At 40.9% G+C, this 19,469-nt stretch overlaps 1 protein-coding gene across 13 annotated transcripts in view; it reads right to left on the minus strand.

The window, feature by feature from the left end:
* Window positions 1–287: 287 nt before the first annotated feature.
* Window positions 288–19,469, minus strand: part of ZNF521 (zinc finger protein 521) — a 232,803-nt gene continuing 213,621 nt past the window's right edge. For all 13 annotated transcript variants that reach the window (XM_068932404.1, XM_068932407.1, XM_068932399.1 and 10 more), the window contains one exon: window positions 288–1,118. In XM_068932404.1, coding sequence (XP_068788505.1) covers window positions 1,089–1,118 — 30 coding nt within the window. In that variant the 3' untranslated portion in view covers window positions 288–1,088. The remainder of the gene's footprint in view (window positions 1,119–19,469) is intronic.

Below are 19,469 nucleotides of genomic sequence, written 5' to 3' on the forward strand. Positions count from 1 at the left end.
CATACAGGTATGAAATTACTGAGATTGCCACATAAAAAACCAAACCAACCAAACAAGTAAATAGAAATAGGGATTTGCCCTCAAGTGCAAATCACTTTGCTGTTTTTACTGTTACGTCTAGTTAAACGCCCAGCTCAGCGAAAAGGGACCTGCTCCTATTCAGCATGTGCATAGCTGCTGATGCTATGGGATTCCAGATCCTGGCGGTACTTTATGTACTACAGGAGCAATAACAGCAATAATGTCACCTCCAAAGGAAAAAGACAAGACACAAGCACGCTCACACGTAATGGTAAACTGAATTTATTTCCTTTTGGAAAACAATTCCAGTAATCTCCAGGTTCAGACCGCAGAGTAAACATTAATAACAGTAACATACAGGTTAGTTCAACTGATTCAAGAATTTGGCTGTGTGAAATCATTAAGGAAAGTCTTGAACACTCAAAGCTTCAAATGGTATCCAGAAAAAAAAATTTCTTTGACAATCTACATAACAACTATTGCATATATGGTAATGCTATCTGTCATATCGCAAGGCTTACAAATATATATACGGGCCTTATTCAACTGTGGGTTCCTGCTCTGTGAGAAAGAGTCTTTTCATATTTTTTGCAAGAATCTTCAGCAATAAAAAATAGTCTTGAATTCATCCGTTTGTATACCAAAAGAGAGATTTCTAGACTGAACTTTAAACGAAATGAAAGCCAAACAGAGCTGTAATGGAACATAGCTATTATCTTCTCTCTCCTGCTTGAAAATGACACATTTTCTTAAGCTGTTTTTTTCCCCTCACACAGTATTATTATTATTTTTATCTTTCTTGAATAGGGCCCAAGTCCACTTGTCTTTATAAGACCATTTTAGTATCAGACAACATAATACATGTGCAACACTTTATATACAGGAAGTCTATCCGGTGCTCAAAAGTTCAAACACATGAACATCCAACAGTTTCGATAATACAAGTTTTATGGTACAATACAATGTTTCTGAATAATATACATTAACAACGAAAGTTTCGTGCAAAGAGTAAAACGTGTTCCCTTTTTGTGCCACATAACAACCCTCTGGAAGAGACGGGCCTTGCACTAACTGCTGTGCTGGGTCATTGTATGATTCTGTAAGAAAAATAAAAGAAACAGCTTAGTCACCGGATAGGCATTTCTGCGTGAAAGAAAGATGCACAAACAATTCTACCAACATCATGCAACATAATGCATTGGAAAGAAAACACGTTTGACCCCTCCCTGTCTCAAAGCAGCCAGCAGCAGTTTTGTTATCAGACAAAAGTGTTTTTCCCAGCTGTTTCACGTGGCTACTCTTTCCATAAATCACAAGGCAACACAACGTCTCTAGGAAGGTTTGAGCAGACCTGAACTAAGGCAAAACACATACTTGTTCAGTGCTTTTGGTGGCCACTTACATACCGCATATGATTTATATAGTATGCAAATGAGGAGTGCATTTATTTCTCATAAAAGACATTGCTGCCTATAAAACTCAAATATGCTAATTGGACTCCGCTTCCTAGACTGTGGCATCACTTCAAATGGTTTATTACATTAAAACCTATTTCCCCCTAAACAGGAGCACAAGTATATTGTGGTAAGAGCCATTCTGCGGCCAGCACAGTACTCAAAGACTGATGAGAAAATAGGAGGGGCTGCCACAGCCCTTCTTTTAGTCACCAAAAACCACAGATCGTTTTCCTCAAGAGAGCGTACTGCCTTACTCAAGGTGACACAGCACAGACTTTGGGAGCCTGAAATTCTCCTTTCCCACACAATGAATAAACATCATATCCAGCAGCAAACAAGTTTCATCCTCTCTCATACCACTGCCCTAATGGAGTCAATCACTTTTAAGGATGAGAGATGCTGTTTCAACACCTGCATTGGCTCAGATCCTTCACAAGCATCAAGCCAAGAGCAATGAACCAATCCAGCGCATGTTAAATTTTCTGCAAGGTAAACCAGTTCCACAGAAAACAGGGAAGAGTCTGTGAATGCTAGTTTACAGACAAGGGGATAGCTACTGATTAATGATGAATTTTGACTCTAGTGATCCGGGCCAGATTTGAGCCAGTGACCCAGAGGGGAAGGGGTGCTGTATCTCACAATTTGCTCCCAGCATCTGCAGTCCCCTTCCCCTGCTTTATTAGGTTAATCTGCCTTCAAACTCCTTTGGACTAGCGCACTTCAGGATGAACCTGTTCCCAGAAGGCAGCCATCATTTTCAATGAAGTAAACATCTACTGAACCGTACCCTCCAGAGCTACCCCATGAAAAGACACATGAAAACAGCCTTGGCAAAACAAATGTGAAATACAGCATGATTGCAGACCCGTCTAACAGTTCTTCCTCCCTTTTTCTTTCCCTAAACTATGCACGCACACAAACAATAGTTCATGGGACATTTGGCAAGGAAAGGATCTTACAGTAAGACTCAAGAATTTTTAATGTAGTGCCATTCTCAAGATTAGAGGAAAATGATCCAGTGACACTTGAAGATGCAATTTCCAGATGTGAATATAAAATGATTTAATGCTGATGGCAGGAACTCCAGACTGTCCAAGGCCAGAGAGTGTTAAAAAAATACATTCTACCACTTGATTTCATCTAGCTTCTTATCCTTCTCATAAAAGCATTTCAAAATGCTGTAAAGCAGTAACAATACACTGCAGACTAAAATGTTGGCTGGTCACAGGTAATGGGCTCTGACTTTAAACCACAAAAGCAAGGAAATTAAGAGTTAAGCCTGACAGTCAGCCCTGTTGTCATCCTGTTGTGCCCATTTATTGCAGCACTTATGGCATAACACCACAGGCTTACTGGAGACCTGGCAGTACCTAGAAACAACAGGACAAGTTAAATATGGGGTGTCAGCCTGAATTCTGATTTTAAATTCGCTTCTGAGTGGTTAAAGTTATTTACCTGTTGTTAGACTGCAGAGAGATATTTGGGGGAAGCCTTTTGTTTTATATGTGCTGAGGGAGAGCGTGTACCAGTTATTCCTATTTTTTATTCCTTCTGACTAACTGAAAAATGCATAATCCGTTTGGGTCTGGATGAACAACAGCACGTGAAACAGTCAGAAGGTGTTTTAGGAATGCAGCCGTAACTGTGGCTGCAGTGAGATTTTTGATTTAAAAATAAAGGGTCCAAACGTGGGGGAGACAAAATAAAGCGTGCAACAAGGACTGACTTGCCCTTGCTCTCAGTGTCCCTGACTCCCATGCCCTGGTGCAAAATGAGATTCTCTAGAGGTAATGCAGAGGCAACAGAAGAAAACAAGAGTTGCCAGGGACAAGGCAGGATACAAATATTAGGAAATGCTTTGAGCAGCCTAGGCTTAAACAGGCAACTGTACTTACTGTAAACAGGCAAAAGACAACACAGGTGCCAAAGTAATTAATGTTCCCCAAAAGTGAGAGATTAGGGAAAAATATCTACTTGGCTAACTGTCAAAAAAAAAAAAAACCCAAGTGGAAGCACCTCAGAAGAGTAACACTGACAGGATGAGCAGGTGAGGGATGCAAGGGGAGAGATAAGAAGAGGAGGACAATTCTGTAATCCCCCAGAGAGCCATATTCCACTCCACCAAAAGCCATCTACTGGAGACCCCACGTCTAAGGGACTGAAAATTGCAAACATTAATCCCCGTTACGAACTGTTGTTGTTTTTATGAGGGGTGCTGCGTTTAAAAACTTAGGGCAAGGTTCTCCTCTGTTACGCACACAGCAGATCTTGACTCGGCTCCGCTCTCCTCCTCAGGTGCGGCGAGCTCCCCGCCTCCCTGGCAGCGGCAGCTCCCGCAGGTGGGGAAAGCACAATTCGGCGCTGCCGCCGGCAGGGCCACGGCAGCGCGGCGCGCCCGAGGAGAGCGCTGCATTACAGTCCAGAGCCCCCGGGCGGTGCTGAGAGCTGACCGCCCTTCACTAAAGGTACAGAGCACAAGTCGGAAATCTGCCTCCTCCAGAAACTTCCAAATAGTTGGCCCAGGTTTGGAGCAATTAGTATATCCATTTGCCAAATAGAAGTAATTTAACTGAGAACAGCAGCTATGAGATGCTCCCCTTCTTTGACTCCCTCAAATTTGATTGCACATACACACATCGGTTTAGTTATGAGGTCATCTCTCTGTGAAGCAAAAATTTTGATTTCCTACTTAGTAAGGGAAAGGGAACAATATTTTACTAATGTATTTCTTCCTGGACCTCAGCAATGGGCAATTAACATTTCCAAAAGCCTTCGATTTCATGATGAGAAATGAGTTTGCGAGCACAAATGCGAGCTCTGCCTGCCCAAGATGGAGGAACGGTGCAGTAGAAGGCCTGTGCGTCACCCCATTTGCTACCACTTTAAAAACAAACGAAAACAGAAGAACTGTTGTACAATCCCAGCACTCTTTGCCACCCCTTTTCTGGATGAAAACGCTTTGGGATATCCCTGTTGTTAGTGTTAGGGAGTTAAAACCATGTCCAGGTTTCACTATAACACTGGATGGAAGAATCTCTGCAAAAAAATACAAAAGGGTTTCTCTGCAGAAGTGCTTGAGACCAAAGAGGTCATAGTTTTTGTTGCTGTCTGGTGTATGTTTTTGTATTTCAGACAGAACATGAGATGTATTAGCTAGCAAAAAATTCCCACCCACCGCACCCAAATTAGTGAAGAAAAAAATATCCATAGATAATCGCAGACTCACTATCCCATTACAACCTTTAATATTAGTGAACTGTGGTTGCATTTTGTCTAAACGGGGCTTCTGTTTTTTTTGATTAGCTGAAACAAGACATGGCTGTACCTGACAAACAGTGCAAAGAGGGTACAAGTAAAGAAATATAAAGATGAAATGTAGATGCATTATTTCAACAGATGGTAAGAGTACCCCAGCAGCATGTTATTTTTTCCTTAGTTCAAGAACACAAACATGAGTAATCAATCATCACTGATTAACTAATTACGGTACCCTACATGTTATCACTTATCTAGAATCCTTTATCTGTGTACATTACGGATCATCTTCATTTTATTTTTTTGTATTCAAAAAAAATAAAATCCTACTGCACTGCAATACAGTTCCAGGTTGTAAAACAGAACTCTACATTACTATCAACCTTTAAGTGCTACAATTTTTTTTTTTTTTTAACAAAAGCAATCGGTTTCCAACAGGCTGGATAATAAGTCTTTTGACCTGCATTCTTCTCTGACCCATTAAGGTCACCTCTGTGCTTGGGCATATAGCTGACTTAGGAAATGCCTGCAAGTCCTGCATTTCATCTCCTGCCCACTCAAAATAAAGCTTTCTTTAAATGTGTCTGTACGGGTCCCTGAAGACCAGGGAGGCATCCCTGTAGTGGGCAATGGAGGGACAGAAGCTTCTGCCTTTATTAATGAATGCAGACCATTATGAGTCTGGCTGGCTCCTGCACTGTTCCCAGAAGCATATACTGTACGTGACTTAAAATGCTAGAATATTGACACAAAGCGAGCTGGGCACCCCTAAGGAAAATTACTCCTTGGATATAATGTAGGCTCGTAACAGCTATTAGAGTACAAAATAAAACCCTCCGGGATCAAACTGACATATACCGCATTCTACCTACTCCTCAAACATTAGAAGAATTTCTTTGTGAAGGCATTCTCAAGGACAGCATTAAACTGACTTTTGTAGCAATCTGCAACAGCTTTTTGGCTTACAGCTTTTAGTACTAAATCTCTAGTTTGAATCAATATAAGTACTATATCTTCCACATTAATCAATACATTTGGTTCAATACACGTTCTATTAAATTATACTTTCTAATCAAGATTTTCTGCTTCTCTTCCCTTCTTTTTATTCCAAACTTCTTAACCTGTACCACACTTTTCAAACCGTCTACAGTTAATAACTGGATGTTGGATTTTCCAGAACTGAAGGGGGGGGAAAGAAAGGAAGGTGAAAAAGGCAAGCCCAGCAAAACCTTAAGTGCAGTGTTAATGCCGAATCAAAAATGCAGTTTCACAATGTCAACGTGTTTTCCAGATCTTCAGTCTGATGCTTCGTTACTTAACTGCTTGTCATGATATAAAGCTTCTTACACAGAGAGCTCTGCATCGGTGAAATACTACATCATATGGAAGGAGTGCGGGGGAAGAGGAGAGGGGGCTATAAAGCGCTAACACCGAAAACAAACAAATGAAAGTTATTCAGGCATAACTAGAACTTTAAGGAAAATCTCAGTAAAGGCTGATTTTTCTGCCCTTTCTTCAAGCCTGTGCTGCTTCAGTAGTGCAGCACAGAATTTCTTGTCAAAGTCCCATTATATTATAGCAGGGTTTTTTCCTGGTAAACTGTAGTATGATTATACCCAAGACTATATTGATGAGATATTTGGATTTGTGAGATACTAAGATTAAATACACATTATAAATTAAGATGTAAAAAGATATTATTTAACCTGAGTCTTCGGGGATATCTGAAACATTCAGATGTCTCTAGCAATCTGAGTAAAGCACACAGTTACAGTAAAGGACCTTTCCACACCTGTGTTAGGTTTGGTGGAATGTGGCTATTCTTCATAGGCAGAAAATATGAAATGCAATGTCAAAATGATGAACATGTATATTGCAGACGTGTGCCACTGTCTTACAGATCAGAAACACCGCACTGATGTCCCTCACTTACACAATCAGTTTCTCCTTTTCTTGTCTCCGTATAATCACTGTGAACCTGCAGAGAAACTGTTGCATTTTCTTTTGACATTTAACATCGTCTTACTCAGCTCACAATACCATCTTATAATCCTTTCTAGACGACACTATGTCACCATTAAAAAAAAGGTGAAATAGCATAATAAAAGGAAAGAACAAGAAATCATAGAATTTAAAGACAGAAAAGACCCATTAAGGCATTTTCTCCACCCATCTTGCCCGTGTCGGATTATTGCCTATAGTGTAATTTCAAGTGTTTTGCCCAGTCCAATTTTAATTAGATCTTCCAATGCTTCTCCTGGGAGACTATTTCACAGCTTCACAGACCTCAGGGTTAGGATTTTTTTTTCCTGATGTTCATCCCAGGAGAGGAATAGGCTCAGACAGCCCCAAATCACACGTGAAATCAAATCTGCATAGTCAGGGGCTGGTTTCAGTAGAATATCTGGGCCATTTCAAAGCATCTGAAAGCGGTAAGCTTTCTTTCAACGCACCAAACTTTAAGGACCCAGCTCCACTGCTACTGCAAGCAGTTAAGCAGATGCTGTTAATGTAAGCCCTCTCAGACTCAGTTACAAGGCAGGAAAAAATGTAGTGCAGGTGGGATTTATCTGTGTTGCACAGTAAGGGAAACCTCCTCCTCAGTCCATCTCCACCAAATGAATTAGCTGAAGGTTATAACTCTGCTGCAGGGACATATCTAGGTCCATTCTATGCTATATTCCTTAGTTGTACTGACAGAGTATCTGCGAGTGCTCAGATTGCAAACAATTTTGTATTTTTGATATAGGTGAAATACAGAGGGCAACTTCATCTGAAGCTCATCAAAAGATGATGTGACAATAGATTATTTTTTCCCCTAGGTCCCTCCCCTCCCTTCCAAAACACACAAATTAATTTAAACTATTATTTCTGAAATCGTGGAACTAACATATTTCTAATGTGGTCAATCCCAGAAATTATAGTTTCTGACACAAAAATAGATGCATATTCTTAAGTCAACAGTTAGGTCATCCTGAACGAATGAGGGAGTTGGAAAGGACATGATGTCTGATGGTTTTTCACAGGTGAAAAGTAGGAAGCCAAATGGAGATTTTCAGGAGAAAAAATTACAGTTAAGGTGTGCCTACAACCAGCATCTTGAGGACTGCAGTGAAGCTAATAGAGCAGGAGGAATGCCAGTGAACTTGCAAATGTGCTAAGGCAGGCTGTGATGGAGTCTCATTCAGGCTACATTTGACCAGCAGCATGAACCTAAGAAAATATAACTCCTGAAACTTGAAATTTCCAACGAAATAGTCATTTGATCTGAACTAAAACAGTTCTATTTCCACCACAGAAAGAAAGAAAAAAAAAAGCCAAATCCCAAGGGAAGCTAGGTACCCGCAAACACCACTTATGTGTGGGGAGTTGATGTTCACCTGCTTTTGAGAATCAGATCTGTTCTCATATATAACTGCCATGCCAACAATGACAATTTGGAAAAGTCCAAACTGAACTGCAGTTATTCATATAACTTCATTGACCTCAGCTATTTGATTTGATATGTTAGTGACTCTGAAATGCCATGACCGGTAATCATCACGATCTGATGATTATTCACTCAGTAATATTTATGTAAAAGTCCCGCTATTCTGATTCTCCTACTCAAAAATTTCCAGCTGGGCCAGAGAAAGCAAAATCATAAAAAACTCTCTAACTGGACAGCATGTTCCCAGGGATGCAAATTGAAAATTAAAAAAAAACACAACATCTATTTTTCTTCAGAGACTTCCATAAAGTCAAAAGTAAAATGCTAATGATTCCTTTTTGGATTGACTATTAAGCATAGGTGTGTGTGTGTATGTATATGTACGTATGTATGTATGTATGTATGTATGTATGTATGTATGTGTGTGTGTGTGTGTGTGTGTGTGTGTGTGTTTGTGTGTGTGTGTGTGTATATAGCCTATGTCTACGTCTACGTCTATGTCTATGTCTATGTACGTGCATGTATATATATATATGTATGTATCACAGATTTGCTGGATATGGAAAAGATAAGGCATATATTTTTAGGTACAATGAATAAGACTTTCACCACCATCACCCAGAAGCAAATAGACACAAAGAAAAGTGGTTGTGCATCATCTTTGCACCTCCCTGATCACGAGGGTTGCAAGGGCTTCTGCTTTAAGCTCCTGACATAAATCAGAGCAGCTCCAAGGGTGCTCTAGTCTATGGCACCTGGTAGTAGCCTCCCTTAAGCCTCCTTTTCCCTATTTGATGTTTATTAAAATGCACTGGAATTTACAACAGCCTCTTCCATTCTGGGCAAGGTGTGTCTCAATGTAGGTGCAAGGTGTATATACACACCCTGATAAATGATAAAATGATGGTAATGGGAAGAGAAGGCAATGGTTTGGACTGGTTTACAGCTGGTTAGACCAGTTGAGAATTCACCACAATCAGGGAAAACTTCAGTCTTTTTATGCTGCAGAGGGGCTGTATGTTTGATCAAGATCCAGGCCTATGTCCTGTTTGTAGTAAAACAAGGCTTTTGTGACACTGCAAATGTTTGAAATCAGCATTTCTCCTCCCCCAATAAGAAGATAGTTCACTAAGTAGGAATAAAAGCTTAAACAGAAAAGGCGAAAGGAGGTACTTCTGAGAAATATGTCATAGAGTGTTACTACTTTAGAATATGATTATGATTACCCTGGTATACATTAGGAGAAACTCCACTGAAATCAAGGGAGTTATGAGAGAGGGACAAACAAGAACAGAGCTAGGCCTGCAGAGTTTAAAACAAGGTGGATGTTGCCCATGTACTGATGGCTTCTTGTACGCCCTCTGCAGATGGGACAGCCAGGAGCCTCTTCACCACGTCAGACGCTGCCAGGCACAAGAGCAAGCAGAACCCAAAGCTGAGCAAACCCATGCTTATCTGCAGCTACTGTTCAGTAGATTAACAGGGGACAAAAAGCTTTGATAGGAAATATTGCCTAGTAAGATATTCAGGCATTAAGTCAGTGTTCTACAGACAGGTGTGTTCATGGGCTAGTTGTTGCTATGCTTTAATTTTTTTTTTCCTTGTTATGTTTAATTTATAATGCTGGTGCTTTCTGAACCACCACATCTGTAAACATGTTCAAGTTTAACCTCCTTCCCGTTTTACATCCATGAGCAGTACTCCCACTTCGTGCTCTCATCTGAGATACTTTAAAGATAAATCTGTGGAAGATAAAGGGAGAGAGGTAAAAAAAGACAACAAAAACCCCTTGTCTTACGTGAGTATAAATTTGCCTAGCTGGGAGCGAAGAACTGGTTCCTGTAAGTAGAGCTATGCTATGTACAGATTCCTTTATAGGTCAAACCCAATTAAACAAACTACTACTAAATATTTAACAGCTCAGTGCAGTAATTAGGGACAAATAATGGAAGCTTAAATTGATAATTGCGCAGAAATGTCCTGTTGGAAACGCTACATGTTGCCTGCTCCTCCTGTTTTTCTCATACTCACTGAATTCTGATAGGTCTTTTCAGGGATTAAACTGACAAATAAACCTGTATTTTATACACTCCTATTCAGACAGTAATGCAGTTTTGTACGAGTTGTCAGAAGAAACCTTCCAAGTGGACCTTTTTCTCCCCAGACTTCCATTCTGGGCTCTCTGATTTAAAGCAAAGTAATTCTTGGATCAGTGCATTGATTTCAAATCTTAAACTGACTGACAGATCCAGAATTTAAGCTCCTGCCCATAGGATTCAAAAGGTCACCCAATTAAAATGGGGAAGAACATAGTGCTTTATATGCAGTGATTTATATGCAAAGGGCAGCCTTTAAAACAATGATCCTTTCCAGTTTTCCATAAATGCATGTACAAGAATTCCTTTGAACAAAATTACAAGTGATATTACAAGTTTCTTGATACAGTCTGAAAAAGTGCTGTTAACTTGTCTTCACTCTTATTACATGGACAGACGTGTGCCACACTCTAATTGATCACCAAGTTCACCTCCCTACCTGGTGACATGACAGAGGGTATTGTGCTTATCAGGTGACAAGGGATAGCTTGGAATTTGGATTCCTTGCGCACTGCCAGCCAGTGCATGGTGCCATGTACAACGGCACTCAGTGTATGGTTCAGCCTAAGATTAACACAGAGTAAGTCATTAACACAGTTTTCACCCAGCTAAAAGTAAACTCCACACCAGCTCAGTCTTTAACATCATCCAACCCAGCTTTTGTACACGGAAATCGTATTTGGTAAGTATCCAGGTAACAAGCGTCCATACACCCAATTAAGAGAAGGTATGAACAGATTGGTGCACATTTTGAAGCCCAAAATCAAGAGCACAGCTAAAAATGTGCCCCCTTGTCCACATTACATTAATCTTAAAATATGTACAAAAGGGAAGAAAAGACTACGGGGCCATGCTAGCTCTCCTCCTCTTCTAAACGCTGATGGTCAGCCCCAGATTCAGTTGCACTTTGGCTCATCTCTTTTTCCTTCCAGACAGTTTGTGAGGAAAGCCAGACTGAGCAGATTTGATGGTAACACCCAAAGACGTCTGAACTGATAAGCTGAGGCCCCATGGATCCTGCTTTGACTTTCTTCACACTAGCCTCTGTGCCAACCCATCCTGTAAACGTTACAGCCCTCCTTCCCATGGCTCTACAGACAAGGAAGAGCAGGAATTGGGACAGTGGTTATGTGGTGTGCTTGGTGTGTGTGGGAATTATAAATACACTTATTAGAAGATAAAATTAATAAGGACAAACGTTATCCCTTCATGGCTGGTAACAAGTTAGACAGTTAAGAACCCTAAATTGAAATGTTGTGTTCTTAGAACAAAATCATTTGAGTTCCCTCCTTTTCCATTTCAAGAAACCTGACTGAGAAAAGCAGTGCCCAGGTTGTACAGGTGAGTTGTGGAGAGACTAGAATGCTATTGTGCCTTTTTAAACAAAGTCACCACTTACCTAACTTTTTAAGTGCAGACACTGTAAATCAATAAATCTGGAGTGTTTACTGACATCTGGTACCAAGACAATAAAATTTTATGTCTCTCATTGTGGTTGTTGGCTGTTAAATGAAAAAGTCTGGATTTTCTATTGTCTTCTGCTTTGTTGTCACTTGCATTTGTATAAAAGAAGTGTAAAATGCAACCACAGCTGAACGGGAGGCGTTTTACTCTCACTTTCTGCTGGACTCAAAACCTACACAAGGGGAAGACAGTGAAGTCTTACCCCTTTAAGTCCAAGTCCTACATTTTAATAATTTTCTTTTCCCAAACAAAAAGTATTATAGAATGAAGCATCCTTCTATGCCTTTTTCTTTCCTCCCCATGAGGGAAGAAGTATCCACCTACCAAGCGTCATTCTCTGTGTTTGGTCATTCTGTTTGCTGTCACACAGCTGGCCAGTGACACGTTGCAAACCAGACATGTCATTAGAGCCAGCCTTGACCCTGCACTGACAGCCGAAGAAATGCTCCCCCCTCATCTCTGGGCTGGGTTTGTGATGCGGTGGTACTCCTGTCTCCTAGGCTATCTCCTACTAGTGAATCTACCCTTTTGCAGCTGCCACTTTCACCCCTTGTTGCCTGCTAGGACTATTTTTCAGTGCGGCAATCTTTTGATCAAGTGAAAAGAATCACATTTCGGAGGGAAAATAACTGGAGACAACACTTACATTCATTTGCTGCCTATGTTTAGTGCCAAGCTATCTGAAATACAGAACTTTAATTCCTTTACAAAAAGATGTGCTGTAGCTATGGTGAGGCTAATCTATAACCCTTGCAGTCTTATATAATTTGCCACTCCAAGTTAATTTTAATTCATTACAATAAAACCCACCTAATTAAAATAACTCTTTAAAGTGAAGTATTAGTGTGATCCCAGAATAAGAGCAGAATCTTCTCTATCAGAGGGCGATTCATCATACCACAGTGCACACTTATATAAATTCAAAGGTAAGCTATAAACAAGTACACACAGCAATACTGCCATGCATAAAGGGGCAGGCAACAGGAGGCCTGCTTTCTAATCAGTTCTCAAAGGAACCTGCCACATAGAAGTGGCACTTATTCTAATTTAAAGCTCTCACAGTTATTTTACCTTGGCAAAATTTATAAACTAATAACTTTACTAAACAGGCCGACACACCAAACAGAAAAACAAAATCAACACAAAGATTCAGGCTCACAGAGAAAGCAGCTTTCCTGGAAAGCTACTTTCTTCAGCAATGAGATAAAACATTTGTTTGGGGGCTACTCTTACAATCCCTGATGTTCAATAACAGTTCTGCACCATATCATTAGCATCAGCAAGATCTGTACTGTCACTTCACTGTGGTCTATATCCTATTGTCCCTGCAAATCTGTTCAGCATCATAAGGCATTTTTCACATCTATATCTTTTTGTTCTGGTCAGCTCAACCACGGAAATACTTCTGGATTTGAGAGAGCTTACTTTGGGGTAAAGCTTTCCCTTAAAATGTCATCAAGTTGTCAGGGAGGTCTATTCTCAAAATGTCAGTTTATAAACATACTTCATATTTGCAATTAAAACTTGCGTTCTTTCTGGTTTCCATTATTTTCTTTCACATTAGTGGTTAAAGAAAGTTATGAAAACTATACCGTTCTCCCTTTACCTACACAAAGAAGAAAAAGGAAAACCAGAAGGCAATAATAAGGGTTAAGCAGGAAGTCTCCGGAATACATGCAGCACAATATTGGAATTTTTTTGTTATATCCTAAAACACACCACTTTGTAGAAAGTTCCTTTTCAAATCAAAGCAGCACTACAGTAAAACAACTGCAGGCAAAATTTCTAAGTCACAATGCAGTTTGTGTCAGAACACTCATCACTTCAGGCTGACCTGTCAAACTATCTCCGGGAGCACAATAAAAAGGCAAATCTGCAAGTTGGTAAGAAACTTCTGAATGTAAAAAAGTAGGCGTTGCTCACAAACTACAGACTGCTGTGCAGTGCTAACTGAGCTGTGCCAATGCTTAGAGCAGATGTCTGTCCCTTCCTACAGCTCACAGACACACCTGCTTGGACTGTGCTCCTAGGACTACTTAGACGGTCAACATTTTGAAGCTCTAACTTCAATACCAAAAGAAAACTTTGGGCTTAGGTCAGTTATGTGGAATAGAGATCAGAAGTTAGTACTGTGCACAGATACCTACTATCAGTGATAGAGCTATATTATGATTTTGAAATGGATTAAGCCAGCAAGATAACATTTCTGAAACTTGGTAGGCATTTTCAGGTGCCTATAGTTTCAGGAGGTACTCAGCACCTTGCAGAATCCATCACCAAATCCAACCTACTTACTTAGGTGACCCTGTATGGTCCCAGCTCACCTCTTTTTAGGCACCAGGGATTAATATTTTGGTCATAGGGCTTTTACAGAAACTAACACAGTTGTCAAACAGTCTGCAGAACTCACCAGAGAATCATTTCTAAGGGCTTTTGGAATCACTGCTTTTCAGAGATATGTCTCTCCATTACTTCTGCAGAACAGTCTAACACCTGTAGGAACTTACCATTCTCTGGTAAATTTTGTCCATTTTCAGACTCACTCTTATATGACCAGCTTGTATTTTTGTAAACCCTTGTGGCCTAAACATTCAAATCTTGGGCCAACTCAGTCCTCGTGTTAAAGCATTCATGAAGCTGCCCACACTTATACCAACTCGTAATAGCCCCCATGGGATTGTTAAATGGATTAAGAAACCCTGGAATTCATCACAGTCAAGACATGCCTGTGAGGACCAAAAGGGAGTGAGTGACACAGAACCAGCTAGCAAAATACACAGGGATTGCTGCGTACTAAGGGAATCCTCAGCTGTCTGTCTAAGGTACCTTTTGTATTGGCAGGGGATGCAAATTGGAGCCCGAGGATCCGCACTTTAATTTTCAAAGCACTTTGCAAACATCAACCACTTCACCTTCACACCATTGCTGTGAGGGAAGTAAATATGTACAGTTCCAGCATGCTCGCTTTTCTAGAGGTGCAAGGAAGCACAGGGCATTTTTATAGGCACTGTCTGTGTTCATGCACAAAAGGGAGTTTTTGAAAACCTCTTCCTTCGTGGGCAAATGAGTTTCCCAAGGCCACTGAGGGAATTAGTGGCAGAGCAGGGATTAGCAGGCAGATCCTGCTATCCAGCCTGGTGCTAAGTGCACGCACTGCCTCCCTTGCAATACACTGAAGCAACTTGCTGAATTCCAGCTGTACTCTGCTTTGCTGTACGAGCAGATTACTGCATATCATCCTTCTTAATTTCTCCTATAAGAGGGGTTCTGCATGCTTCTCTTGCCTCCCCCTTTATTTCCCCCCAACAAATGGTGGCAAGGTTAGAAACAAGTTGTTTTCTCAAGGCTGAGATTAAAAATGGCTCTGCGTTTTGCTAAGCATTGCTCTGAAGCACGGGCAGCGCGTGCGTGTGTGTCAGAAAACGACCCCAGTGAAAGGAAGGAATGAGAGATGCTAAACAATGCTGCACAAAGTTGCAGACTGTTCGGCTACAGGCCAGAAAATGAATCCAATTTTTCATTCTGTCATTATAAATATTTCAGTGCAAATGGTACTGATTTTCTGCAACTGTGGTTAAGCAAAGGGCCTCCGAGTGAATATTTAAGGGAAAAAAAAAAAAGAAGAGGAGGGAAGGAAAAAAAAGAGAGAAAGGAGAGGGAGGAGAAAAAATTAAGGTTAGCAATCAATTAATTTTGAACTTTAAATGTAAAAGATTCTGCAGAAAAATTCTACAGTGAGGTAGCGTGTGATTCAAAGAAGGAGGGAAAAAAAACATTTACTCTGCTCTTCTTCTGACAGTTTCTCATAAAATATCTGCAGTCCATCTATCTTTTAGTACTCCAGGCTCCTCTGGAGAGCAGAAAATAGTAGTTTAAAGCTCACTTCAGTGCCAGTCTGCGGGAGATTGCTTTCCACCGGACCCCTGCTGATGGAGGCCTAGGGGAAGAGGCCCAGGAGTTATTCAATCAGTCCAAGGCTCTGGGGCTGCTGGGGGTCCTTTGAGGGCTGATTATAAAGCTGCCCTCCTGTTGCCTGCCTCCGAACAGAACGAAATGAGCAGCCTCTTGCTGAGCACATTCTGCAAGAAGGAATTTCACCTGTCATGGAGTTTGTCAGAATTTCAGGATTTATCTTGGTGCAAAATTAATAAAATACCAACTAGGATTTCAGCCTGACTACTCAGCTGTGTCATCTCAAAGTGATCTTTCACCTAAGAAAACCTGGACACAGAGCTACTGAAGTCATTCTTGCCCTACTTTTATTTTGGAACTTCAGCAGGATGCTATGACTGCATAACAAAACTATTAGATGTGGATTTCCTGACAATTACACCAAACGTCAAGCGCTGGGTGGGTGCTACTGTCCTAATGCATGACCTTCCACCTTACTTTTGTGGCTCTAAAACCTCCCTGGAATAAGCTAGGAATCTGAAATATAAAAAGACCATTTCTGCAGTTTATAACCTAGTAGGTCCCTTATGGCAGCACATCTGTTAAGTTCATATGCTGGTATTTCAGGTCTGGATTTGATTTATAAGTTTTAAAGGAGTACAAACAACAGACTACATAAGATTACATTCAGTGAAACACTGCAAATTAATATTGCTGTGACAGTCAAGTATGGAGTCTTTTAACCATATTCTGTGTCTAATATCAATCTTTGCAGTAAGGGGCCAGGTTGATAAAGCATCATCTCAAACCTCTGTGAACTGAGTTCATTTCCTTCTTAGCTAGATAGTCTCGCCAATTCTTTTCTGATAGCGCCTTATAGCGATAATAATAATAAAAAAACTTTGTATGCTATCTATTTGAGTAAGATTGCATTAACTCATAGTGTTTAGTCACATGAATTCCAGGTTTCAGGTAGCACAGAATCAATTAGCTTGCAGCCTGCCAGACAGCTTTTTCAGATAAAAGAAGAGATCAACTTGTGAAAAATAAAAGAGTTATCAGCATAAGCCAGTTGATGGTTAAGTAAATATTATTCAATTTGCCATGCCATGGGTTCATATCACGACATGGAAAAAGAGAGATCCACTGTATCAAGAAACAGCAAAACATGCCTCGATTGGGAACAAAGATGGGTACACCATTAATAGCGCTTACCCTACATTGTGCAATTTCTGTACACTGTTCAGAGCTGTTTGCTGTTTGATCCAACGAATCCACCTTTCTGTCTATTTGCTGGGCAGCATTTTCTAATAGGAGCTTAAAACAAATGGTAATATATCCCTTTCCTAGCTCCTCACCATTTAAATGACAATTCCACATTAATACACATCATAAAGCCACCTTTACCAGGCAGTAGTAGTCTGACAGTTTTAACACCAAGAGATCTCACAGCAAAGAGAGAGAGAAAGCACGCAAGTGAATGCACAGATGGTGGGAGGGGACACAGGGTGCTCTCAGCAGGCTACAGTAGAGATGCATTAACTCCACAGAGGGATAAGGGCTTCCCACCAGTACAGTCATGAATTATAACTGAGCATGGGAGTGAGTTCTTAGTGCCTGTCTCACAGCAAATATACTGTTCCATTTTCCTGCACAATCACCTTTCACCTTTACAAACTCAAAGCAAAGCAAAATGCACCACTAATATTTAACAGCATCACTGTTTCTTTATATTACATAGCACACATCTATACACACAAAGTAAGGGGCGAAGCAGAGTATCCACTCACAAAGAGCATCCCCAAGCAGGCAGATTTACACACACCCGTGTTTAGTGCCTGTGTGTAGTGATTCTGCTGCAAAATGAGATTATAACAATACAGATAAACAACTAAAGCTGCATGTAGAAATGTGTGTAACTCAGCAGTTTTGGTTCACGAAGTCTGAATCATCTCTTTCCCTCTTCCCTTGTTAACAGGGTGGAGGATGCTCAATTGCAACTTTGAACACAAAGGAAACTCAACCTAAAAAGAAAATCATAAGAGTCTGCAAAAATCCACTCTTTTCCACCCTAAATCATATGTCAGCCTCAGATGGATCAAAGCATGGTGAACCTGAACTCGCTAACAGGTAGAAGAACTAAGCCTAAAAACTGTTCTTCCCAGTTGGGGTTTTGTAATGAACAGCTCCAGTTGTGTAGCCATTTGCATCCAAGACTTTTTGACTAATGTTTGGACTGGAGCAATCAAACGATGTTGATGGTCTCAAAAAAAAAAAAAAAAAAAGGGAAAACCACCACTTTTGAGCCAAGATTGCTGTTTACTGGAGTTTCCTGGATGTGGCTCTTTGTGAATCACTGACCACACCTTGTTTTTACAAACTGTCTGCACCTCCTCCCTAGGGGAATTCATCCCCTCCCAAACTTGCCTCCTACTCAATGAACTTATCAATGGAGGAAACTTGTTATTTTAGGCAGCTGAAAATTTGACCATTTTTAAAGGATTCATTTACCACGTCTTTCACTTTTGCTTAAATCCTTGGTGTTCCTCTTCTAAATGACAGCACCGCGAGCACTGCTTTTAAGCACTATTCATCTTGCCTACCACATCTCAGCCTTTCACGCAGAAGGCTGCTCTCTCACCAACAATGGAGCCTTACTCCTTTATAGCTTGAGGGCAGAGACTGTTACTAGCTGTAGACTCGCTGCAAATATCACAATAAAGGATACAAATGTGAATTTCTCTTAAAATATGAGTTCAGCTCTGGAGGTACCTTGCTTTAGAAAACTCTGTCAAGAGCTAACAATTCATCTTTCTCCAAAACGCACAGCAGCCACCCCAGTTGAAACCACTTTTCCGAATGATCAAATGTGCCAGTGGCATCAGGATGCTTGTGAATTTTAGCCTCTTCTCCATTTTAGGTCTGTAATCAATAATCTTCCTTCCTTCACACTCAGTATATGTAATCTTGCAGGCTTGCCACTATGGACGCCCTCTGCCTGCGGATTTGGTGTTCCGAACTCATGGAGGGGTGAGAATGCAGCAGGACACAGGGACCACGGCAACCCTCTGCCTGTGCTGTGGAGGAAAGAGGGGGCAGATCTTGAGGAGCAAAGTTTCAGGGACAGCTCTGTGCCCTCACTCAGGGGGAAACGGCAGGACCAGTGGTGAGTGGAGCCAGGACTGAAGAGCTTACTGCTGGGGCTGGAGGGAGGGGGGCCAGCAGCCAGGGTTGCGGGGGGGGGAGGGTGGTTTGCAGAACTGGCCACGAAGCTCCTCAGTACTCCATAGTTGGATGCTTCATAAAGTCACACTGATGGCAGTCCCGGAGATGGCCATCTGTCGTCAGCTCTGGGCCAGATGAAAGATAATATAATGGCAGCCATTGGTAGTTAACAGCAGGGCAGTGGTAGGAAGGGATGCGTCTTAGAGTGAAGAAACGGTGCTTCCCGTTTAGCACAGAAAATCAGTCACCGATATCAACTACCTTAACAAGAAATTAATGGATGAACAATTAAGAGAACTGAACAGATCTAACAGAGAAATTACTCAAATGCAAAGTGCTTATTTCTTCTGCTTACTCCAGGTGTATTAGCCAACTAATCTCACTAATGGCAGGGTGTATGCTGAAACATTCAGGGCACAGAAGATAAAAACTCATTTTCTGAAAAGGGCAGAAATCCATTTCTAATGATTATTTGTGGGTCAGGGAATACATTTACTGCCTTCCCTGCCCTCAATCTACAACAGGACTCCCTAATGTTCACACAGGTTTCTACGAGGACTGAGGTTAGGAACTGGCCTCTATGCAATAACTGAAGTTCTCATTATTATTATCATGATTTATTTTTACAAG

The sequence above is a fragment of the Struthio camelus genome, chromosome 2, assembly GCF_040807025.1.
Source record: "Struthio camelus isolate bStrCam1 chromosome 2, bStrCam1.hap1, whole genome shotgun sequence".
Lineage (NCBI taxonomy): Eukaryota > Metazoa > Chordata > Aves > Struthioniformes > Struthionidae > Struthio > Struthio camelus.